This window comes from Egretta garzetta, unplaced genomic scaffold, assembly GCF_000687185.1.
Source record: "Egretta garzetta isolate BGI_Z169 unplaced genomic scaffold, ASM68718v1 scaffold287, whole genome shotgun sequence".
Classification (NCBI taxonomy): Eukaryota; Metazoa; Chordata; class Aves; order Pelecaniformes; family Ardeidae; genus Egretta; species Egretta garzetta.
The window spans coordinates 4,356,383-4,366,866 of record NW_009260435.1 but is presented as its reverse complement, the minus strand read 5'-3'; the positions used below and the strand labels follow the sequence as shown (position 1 = coordinate 4,366,866).

Genomic DNA, 10,484 nt, shown 5'->3' with positions numbered 1-10,484 from the left:
GGGGGGTGTGGGGTGGGGGGGGGGGGGGGGGGGAGTGGTGGTGTGGTTTTTGTGGGGGTTTTTTTACTTTACAGAGCTATAAAAGGCCTTGGAACACTCTCCCACGTGGGTTTTTTTTTGCCTATTTGTGTACAAATGCTCTAAGTCACATTACTTTGTTCTTCCCCTCCTTGAATGAGGATATTTGTTCATGACACAGTAGAATTTGAACACAGTTTTGTTGATAATTTTTGCAGCATCAGTAATACATTTTCTTACTTAGCAATCCAATTTGAAAATCAAGTGTACAATGATTACATTTTACTTAGGGTAGTATGTAAGGATGGAAGCATGTTAACAGTTTTCTTTAGTTCCAAGCCATTTGAGTTCCGTCAAAGTTCTCTTAACATTACTGAAACATTTTTTACTCTTCCCAGACCCTAACTCTAACGTACCAGGCAGGCATGGAGGGAGGAAGGCTTGTTATCTATCATTTTACGAAAGTACTAAAAGAACGATGACATAAACCAAGATGCCTACTTGGAAGCTGCATTAGGTTATCAGATGCAAGTGGCAAACAAGACTTTGCTATCAGAAGTTTGTGCCTTTTCCTACACAAGAGGGGAAAAGCAACATCCAGAAGACCCTTAAGATTTCCACTGTGATGACATAGCGCAGCTTGGCAATAAGGTAAAAGGAAAGTCCTGCAGCACAGTAAAATTGCTTACTTACCAGCAGTGGTATTTTTTGCCACTAAACTCCATCACCTAGTCAAAAGGGCTGAATGACAGATCTAAAATCAAACTTCTGAACCCGACCTGATCACTTGTTCACCTCTTTTCTGGAGAATACGACTGTTCAGGAACACATTCTTCTCATACCAGTCCCCTCTGAGCATGACAGACACGAACTCCCGCTACATTCCAGCTCTGTCAGATGACCCAACACTACCACCGATAGCACCAGAAAGAGTGAGGCTTCACCAGTAGAAGTAACTTGCCTACCTCTAAGTCTGGGGACTGGCTGTTCATCTTCTCTCTGTGGCAGTGTGCCTACCTGTTCAAAAGGGCTATCCAGCTGTCTAATAGCCCAGAAGGTTAGGGATGTACTTCCTAGGTGGGAAAGAAAAAAAAAAAATAGGAAAAAGCGATTGGAAATACCAGAGGTGGTAGAGAAGAAATTATCTAATCGCAGGGTAAAAACAGGGTAAGAAGCAGAAATTACAGGCTTCAAGAAGCAACAGCCTTATAAACCAGAGAGTCAGTGCTTCTTCAGCGTTATCTAAGGTGTAAGGAAAATATTAGGTGCTACTCACGTACAGCAAAAAATAAGCAGCAATCCTGTTCAACAAGAGACGTAGGCTTTTGGCAACTAAGTGCTTTCCTGTGTAATACCTACCCAGCACATTACTTCTGTGGCTAAAGCTTTTCAAGCTGTTTTTCTCTAGTTATGTTAGATTCTAAACACTTCTAAGCTTACTGTGCACCTCCGTATCTGATATTAATTTGAAATGGGTCTAGATAAACACATTGTCACACACCTCTGAAGTGCATTTGTTACACTGATACCCCCTGCTTCAGTCACACACATACCATCCGATGCTGAAAGGCAGAAAGGAAATGAGGTATGGTATCTGGAAATCCCTTGTGGTCCACCTTGCTACCACCAACTCCGTCTAGCGCAACAAAGCTGCCACTGAAAGGTTTGTTACAAGATAGTCGCATATTTTTTTCTTTAAATAACTGCATATGAGACCTACTTGTACTACAGAATGCAGACATTCACTGGCAATATTCTCCTTTCTATATAGGGAGAGGCTTACATACTTAAAATACCCTTCAATTGACATGAAGTTAGAACGTTCTCAGATGGTCTCCAATTGTAGGACATAACCGGTGCTGTACATTCTTTACCTTTGTATGCAATTATGTATAAGAAGCATTATGCAAACTTGAACATGATTCCAGTCTCACTCAGATGCCTGAGCAACAGAAAAATGTTAATTAGCAGGCTAAAAGGAATGTATGCACAATATAATTATGGTGAAAACAAACAGTAGGATAATATAAAAATAATAAGCGCTTGATAGTTTTAGTGATGCTAAGATAGGTTATTCAAGGGAAAAGCACAATCAAAACAGTCTCATTTAAAGCAATCAGTATTTACCAATATCGACATCCTCTTTCACTTTACTGTAAACTGCCTCCAAAAATACCCTCATTATCCAAGAAGCCAACTGCATAGTCCATACAAGTTTGTAATTTTTAGGCACAGTTCCATTATTTTCTGTGCCTGATTGAAACAGACTGACAAATTAGTAGCACTAGTTCAGACACATAAATGAAGTCTAGTGGGCAATAATACAGGAATTCATATAGCAGTTTCCCCTTTTATTTGTAACCTTATATATTTCATGTATGACACGTATAAATTTAGACCAAGATGTGAATATACTCCCCCACAACATAGTGATGGGACACCAAAATCTCAGTCCGATTTGGAACCTTAATGAGGCAGGAAACTAAGTCTGCATGATTTCAGAGCCCCAGGTCCCTCCTTCCCCCAAACTGCTGAGAGACCCCCTCTAGGAGTTGCATTTTGCAGTCTGGTTCTTGGTCATAGCTCAAGAAGCTTTTGCCTTTTTCATAAGCCAACAACTAATACTAACCAAAAGAATTTCACCAGATAAAACAAGTATCTGCAAATTTTTACAGCTTATCTAGCAAGTGAGCCCTTTGCCCACTGCCAGCTGGCAGCAATACACCAGTTCAGTCTCAGTCACAACTGTGAAGTTGCCCTGCCGAACCCTGCTAACATACCACAATCACGTCAGGGAAAACAACAGGAATTTCTACCCCCTTCTCCAGACTCGGATGGACCAGCCTTGTCCCAGGTGAGATTAAGTTAATAAATGTTCTCGCTAGCACTAGGGCCCACAGCATCCTTACCAAGGAGTTCAGTGGGAATGAGGAGGGGGTCACCTGGGGACAGATTCTACCCTTTTCCTCAGCCCAGTTAAATCGTGCTCCTGAACACCAAGCAGCATTTCTGGTTTGACATAAATCATGGTTTCGATAGAGACACTGGACAATTATCTATTCTTCAGCACTTCCCTAAAACACAGAACAAACATGTCTCTGTACAGTGCATTACTGTCCTAACCAAATATGAACATCACCGTGTAAGCCACACCCTGCTGATCAGAATACAATTACAGCTGCAAGGAAATGAGAGCAAACAGGTGAAACTTACTAAAATCAAAGGCATAAACTAAGAATGTACATAATATCCACAGCCTCAACTGTACACTGATTAGGAATCACCTACATCCATCTGTAGATTAAAAAGGATTATTTTTTTTTTTTGGACAAAAGTTTAAAGGTTTCTGGGTCAAGGTGGTAGTATGTTATTCCTGTCAACAACTCCTACTCTGGAGGAGAAAAACATTTAAATTAAAATCAAGAAGGAACCAAGTACAATGTTAACTTGTATTGAAGTATGAAGAATAAAATAGTGGTATACCCGAAAAAGTCAGTACCTCAAAGACATTAAGAACGCACAGTACTACACATCAGGTTCGTTGAAGATAAACATTTTAAGATGCTTCAGATGTCACATCCTGTCTAAACACTATAATACTATAATTTCTGGGACCAAATATAAAAGTATGAAGACTGAGTAAAGCAATGACAGTTCACAAATGCATACCAAGCAACCAATTCTTGTATTTGCTTTATTTTTCTCTGCATAAGGAACCCTGCACAGGCAATTCAAATTAAAACAAAATAAATATTGTGAATATTCATGTAAAACTGTCCTTGCTAATGAACAATTATACACAATATACACTCTTCATGTTCACTGGGAGGGCTTACAAATGTACTATTCCCAACAAAAATGCACCAAAATGTCTCCATGCAAACTTATCAAAAGTGACCAAAAAAGAAGAAAAAACTTACTGATCATACTTTTTTTGTTTTCTTTTTTTCTTTTTTACAATCACAAAAAAATAAAAACATTAATTTTTTGTTACATTTAGAGTAACTAAAATGTGGCCACTGTCTATTAACATCTGGTTTTATGCTCCTAAAACATCTATGGTTACTGTAAAATTATGTCAACAATGAATTGGACTTAGGGCACTATTTGTAGTAAAAGGAAGATGATTTTGTTCACAGAATGTTAATAATCTGTGTCTGAGCCCTCTGCATTGTCCACATTCCGTGAGAGCATATAATTGTCCATATCTATAGACCTGCAATTATTGATTGCATAGCGCAAACGCTCTGCCATGATTAGTTGACTGGAGTAAGGTGGGAGCCTCAGTTGAAAGAAACAAGTCTGTGAGGTAGGCAAGCTGTCGTAAGGCTGTGAAAATGGATAAAAGGTGGGACACTGTTAAGTTGTGAATGAAGCAAAAAATGCAACATATCCCAACATTTCATTGCTCCCTCCCTTCCTTGCCTCTGCCATTCAGCCTTTTCACATTCTATCTCAAAATTCCTCTCAAGCAGCAGACCAGCCTCCCTTGTTTACATCACTTGTTTCATCCTTAAATATAGGCAAACTACTGCTCTATCACCTGCTCTGTAAATAATTCAACCCACTAATGAAATTCAACTATTTGAAAAGTTGATCACACTACTGCTTAGCAGCCCACTGGAAGATACCAAGCAGCATTCAAATTACATACCATAGTGTGCTTTAACGTGAGGCAATTTGAGAGACACCTAACCAAAGAAGACAGTCAAACCACTGTTATCTTAGATTTTGCCAAGTTTTTGATTCATGTAGTTCACAGAGAATGTGCTTTCGCTACACATTATCCAAAAGTAATGCCAAATGAATGCATCCTGTATGTAAAGTAATATACTGTAAACTCATTACAGTGGTTTTAAGATGTTAGAGTGGTCACATGCTGCCACTTACACAGATTTCAAACTTAAAAAATAAATTATCAAATCAAAAAAGGGACTGGAGCAGGAAATGACTGTGGAAAAGTTACAATACAAGAAGGTTTCTTTCTTGTGCAAGACCTCCAATCGTATAACTATAACAAATGCAGCAAATTAATTAGGATGCAATTAATGCAGTGTATGTAGTTCTACACAATTAATATGTCTGGTTTTAATAGCTCAGAGCATATCCCACCCCATAGTTCCTCTGTAAATTTACAATTATGGAAACCTGTCTCCCATTGCCAAAGGACAGATTTTACTAGACAGGTGTAAAAAACCCCAGAACCGAAAATGGCAACTTACCCTATCAACCTTCATTATTTGGAATCGCTGAGAGATATCAGCTGTGTTGGCTGGCAATCGAGATCTTCCTGACACAAACCTCATGAAAAGGACTCTCTCCTCATTTGAAAATTCTTCAAGGGTATGCCAGAACCACTGTACTAGCTGATGCTGCTCATCAACTTCTCTGTATCGCACAACTTTCTTCAGCACTTCAACTGATATTTCTGGCATTCCACAAACCATTTGCTCCAACTGCTTGGCAGTCAGAAGAGACAACAAAGGAACTGGAACAATCCAAGACATTCCTTCTCTTACAGCAGCCACCTATTGCACCCCCCCCCCCCAAAATAAAAAAAAAAAAAAAAAAAAAAAAAAAAAAAAAGAAAAAGAGGCATTTGAAGTGCAATTGTCTTACCTCTGCCACTTACTGTACCATCCAATGCAAAAGTAACATAATCAGCTGAGAAATGGGATAAAGAGATGGAATTCTAGAACACCTGCCAAATACAACCTCCCACACAAGCATCCCCTGTAAGGGCTGTATCCTCTCTCAAAATAATGGAGAATATTACAGGTATTTGTAATTTTACAAAATTAATTGTAACTGCACATTAAAGAACGTGTCTTCATACAAAACAGGAGAACTTAAAAAAGTACAAGTTAGCAGCACAAATGTTGATGGCTAAACCAAAACACTGCGTGTGTACTGTACATCTGAGCTGGAACAAAGTCGTATTTGTAAGAAGTCTGTACTTGTTCAAGAAGACTTAGGATTTGGTACCTCTGATGAGAAACTTACTTTGCTAATGCAGGTAATATCATGCATGCATCTATAGCTTGAGAAAAAGGAAAAGAATTTTCCTAGCATGTAATTAGTATGCCACTTTCACAAGCTTCATAATGCAAATGAAAAAATACACAAAAGTATGCAAATAGACAATTAACAGTTCTCAAAACGCATCATGAAATATTTGTAGTTGCTGTGCTAAAGCAAAGGAGAAATAGTTTTAAGTTAAACAAATGTTTGTCAATAATATTTACTTTAGCTAGTCTCTATGTTGCTATAATGTCTAATTACAGTGCACAGCATGCACAATTGCAGGTTATTATCTCAAATGGGGCTGACAGTTGCAGTGGGGCTACTCTAATGAAGTTCTGATTTCTATCGCTCTTTTGTCAACTGAGCAATTACTAAGAAAAATAGGACTAATTTAAAACAAAACCCCAAACAGTTTGTGGGGGGGAAAAAAGCCATGGGGGTCCAGACAAGATGCAGAGCACCAAGCTTTTCGTACTCCCTAATAAACTGTAAGGGAAACGCGCATAAGTCAAAAACACTGTTCGTGTTAACAATGGGGATGGGGTCACAATGAGATTCTTACCTGACGGTCCATTTCATGGAGTCTGTACTCAATTGCCCTCTCCACATATTCTTTCCTGTTTGAAAAGGTAAGTGGGATACTGTTCCCTCCAGGGATTATGGGAACCATTTTACCATCAGCACTCTGGCCAACAAAGGAATCTAAAGGAATCATCTGTTATGCAAAACAGGAAAAGTATGTTCAGCGTCAGTCACTCTTGTGATCTAAGTTTAGTATTTTACTATGAGTCACCTAGAACTATAAGATGATCACAAACTATTCCAAATACTTATGAATTGCAAGTTATCCCAATAATGGAGACATTGAATGATATAAATACTGAAATTAAGGTCAATCTGATAAAGTAATTGCTTTCAGAACAAACCTAGAAGTTCCAACATTTAAATCCTACCTCATGGAAATTTTCTTCAGTAATCCCACTGTCTTCAATGTGAAGAATGCTGTTGAGGGTCTGCACATAGAGCAGATCTACCTCTTCCAAATCCTCCAAGATGAGTGGGATACAACAAAGTTGCTTCCAGACCATTGGAGCCAAATGAAGATCTAATGGCTTTTTTGTACGAATAGCTACACCCATGAGAATGCCCAAGAACTTAAACTGCATCAGATGTTCATCTAAACATGCTGAAGGGTTAAAGAGAAACCTGAAAGAACAAAGAAACTAGAATGATACTCCAGTATCATTTCAACACTACTTGATTAGAAGTTAAAGACAAAACATTTCTAAGCACAGCATAGTAACTGTCAACGCAATTATCAGTGAAGAGTTATCTTTGGCTGTTAAAATAACAGAGGCTGAGATAGGCAGAACTAATCCTGACCACGAAAGCTGGCATTCTTGACCTTACTCCTTACTCTTACATCAATAATCCACAAAGTTCATGTTAAAACCATGCCCTCTCCTCCACAATCAATCCGAAGGAAAAAATACACTAGAGACAATCGTAAGTCTCATCACTTGGTATAACACAGTTAATAGAAGATTTTAATTTTCACCCGCTAGCATCTGCAATCCTGGACAACTTACCTATCCCTATTGTAGCCTACTTCAGCTGTAGCATTTGGGGAAGGAATAAGCAGGTCTACTATTCCCGTTTCCAGTTCCTTAAAAATCAACAATGAAAAAGCCTTCTTAGAGACAGGGAAGACAAATCTATTACAAAAATATTATGACATTATAGCATTACAAGACAGAATATTAAATTACAGTGATGACTCCTTCTTTGAAATTAATGTGAAACATTTAAGAGAAAGTAAACATAGTAGGGATGATTTTTAGTAATAAAACCATATTTATTTCAAGACCTGCCCTTATGTCAGACTATAATGGTTGTGTTACTGTGACTGCTTTGTGATACATTCCTGGTACCCATTTCAGAAATAATCAGAAGCCATAGGCTATACACCCTACTGGTGCAGCTTTTTCAAGAACCAAGAATGAAACAATTTTTTTCAATGAGTTCTGTTCTGAACCCTCATCACGCCTTGTATTTAATGTAAACTGTCTAGGAAAGAACCCAGAAATTATGCCCCAAGTCCTTACCTGAATCAACCCTACTCTAGTTCTACAGGCTTCACAAATTCCATTAACAGGCAGAGTTCTTCAGTTTCTTCCATCCTGTATCCTAACTCTAACTCCAATGCCAGCTCCAGCACTATCCATAGCTGTTGCCGCATCCCAGACTAAGCAGATACACTAATTATCATCACTAATCCTCATTCTTTGGGTTTTGAGGCTGCCAGAAGATTAAGGAACAATCAAACTTTTCTAGCCAACATTGTCTTAAATCCTTCTCTTAGCTACAATCACAGCTGTGTCACAGGGCTGAGACACACCTTTAAAACTATAAGCAGTACACATTAGCATTGACCAGCTTTATCTTAGTCCTGGTAGTCTGAAGCCTTCAGTTTCCAGGTGAATCTGAAAAGACAGCTACGTTGACAATAGCAACAATATCCTGGTTACAGACAGGCAAAAACGTGCACTTCTTGCTACTGATCTCCTTTCCAGCACTGAACCCAAGAGGTGACACATATGAGAAACACCTGCCTGGGGTGTTCCTGTATTGTATGCACAGAATGTACTGTAATCACAGAATACAGTACCACTTCTCTTATAGAAAGTATTGGCTGGACAGAATGGGGGGGCCGCAAAATGCTCCCATAACATGTAGGGGCCATCTCAGAATTTCAAGAGGCCTACTGTAATACCAGTTATAGTGTGGCCTTATGGCATTCCTTGCTACAATCTAGGAAGATTCCTTTATCCTCAGAGACATCCCTAAGTAGGCAGCTCTAGTGTTGTGGCTCAGGACTGAAAAACAAGTATTTGCTAAGCTACAAAAAGGAAATTTGAAAAATACTAAAAGACGACAGAGAGAACAAAAACTCTACACAGGCATTTTGAACTAAAGAGACTTTTCATACCTGACACATTTCTGTAATAGTGTCATCAAACACTCCACCTGCATCATCAGCTCCTTCTCCAACCAATTTCACTTTCCAGGCACGGGAAGGTAGGCGAAGGTCGGATGCATTCAGCTTTACTACTTGTCTTGCTATCTGTACAAAAATGGGCTTGCATTTCCGACCTCTTTCAAAAAAAAAAAGACACAGCCATACAATGTAACTCATAAACGTGTAAAGCTACTGAAGTCACTTAACAAAGTTGTACAGAGAGAGCTCAGTATGTCAACAGTTACGGAAAATGTATGAATACCAGTATCTGCTTTAGGTCTAATACAATGCCTGTGAAAACGATACTGACCTGGTTGAAATCCTTTTCACAGTAATCTGTGGCCCATAGTTTTTCCCCTGAACCATAGTTTTTCCTATAGAGCGTACCATGGGGAGCGTGTATACTCGTGGTGCTAGCAAGGGCCTTAGCTGTCCTTGAACTATTCCCCATGTTCCAGCATTGTAATGAGATGTACTGTTCTGCAGTAAAGTGGTATGAGAATAAACATATTAATAAAGGATATTAATTCCATTCCTGACAGAATAAAAACCTTCATAATAATCACTTGCACTTCAATGTTTCTGGAAACAGGCAGGTTAGCATTTTTTGGTTTTAACTTTGAGGCTAGTAAGCTTTTGGAAACTGAAACATTGACATTTCAATGCTAGCATAAACAAAAATCTATAACAGTACATATAACAAAGTTTGATTTAATCTGGATTTATATTATTTATTTATTATAAAATCCTATAGAACCTATTACTAAGATCCATCTTGATCTGGTCAGAAAGTCTCTAACGACATGGCATAACACAACACAACACAACTAAGCTGGTTTTGGTTTGGGGTTTTTTTGTTTGGTTTGGTTTTGGGTTTTTTTTTTCCCCCCAAATGGAATTTTACCTGGTTATTGGGACTGAGGTTGAGTAATCTCCATGAAGAGTACATGAGGTCAGAAAAATGGTATAGCAGTCTGAGCCTTGCTCTCACTGTATGAATGCTCACTTCTTTCAGTGCCCCATATTGTGGTGGAATGGCATCAGGTAAACCAAGCTGTAAAGGCACTGAAACCCCTACCACAGAAAAAGAAAAAGAGCATTATTTCATAAAGGGTAGCTGTACTGCTTTTGGCTGGGATGGAGTTGATTTTCTTTGCAGTAGCTTATGAGGTGCTTAGCTGCCTAGCGGAGTTAAACCACAACAGCAGCAAAATCAAAAGACTAAGATAATTTAAAAACCTGCATGGATATAAAACAAAACAAATTTTGTCCCAAATGTTCACAAGTTCTTGTTGCACTCATTCCCCAGGGAACACAAAGACTAAATCAAATGACCATACAAACCATGTCGGTTCTTTACCTGGAGCTCTTGGTGGAACAGGAGGAGCTGTCCAGGCAGCACTGTGGCAACGCCCTGCCGAAA

The 10,484-nt window shown here is 38.8% G+C and overlaps 1 protein-coding gene across 1 annotated transcript in view; it reads right to left on the bottom strand.

The window, feature by feature from the left end:
* Window positions 1-120: 120 nt before the first annotated feature.
* HERC1 (HECT and RLD domain containing E3 ubiquitin protein ligase family member 1) overlaps window positions 121-10,484 on the bottom strand; it is a 96,006-nt gene continuing 85,642 nt past the window's right edge. Inside the window, 9 exon segments of the mRNA XM_035899415.1 lie at window positions 121-4,347; window positions 5,241-5,546; window positions 6,605-6,757; window positions 6,996-7,248; window positions 7,632-7,708; window positions 9,032-9,197; window positions 9,372-9,541; window positions 9,966-10,135; window positions 10,422-10,479. Of these exon segments, the coding sequence (XP_035755308.1) occupies window positions 4,162-4,347; window positions 5,241-5,546; window positions 6,605-6,757; window positions 6,996-7,248; window positions 7,632-7,708; window positions 9,032-9,197; window positions 9,372-9,541; window positions 9,966-10,135; window positions 10,422-10,479 (1,539 nt within the window). The 3' untranslated portion in view covers window positions 121-4,161.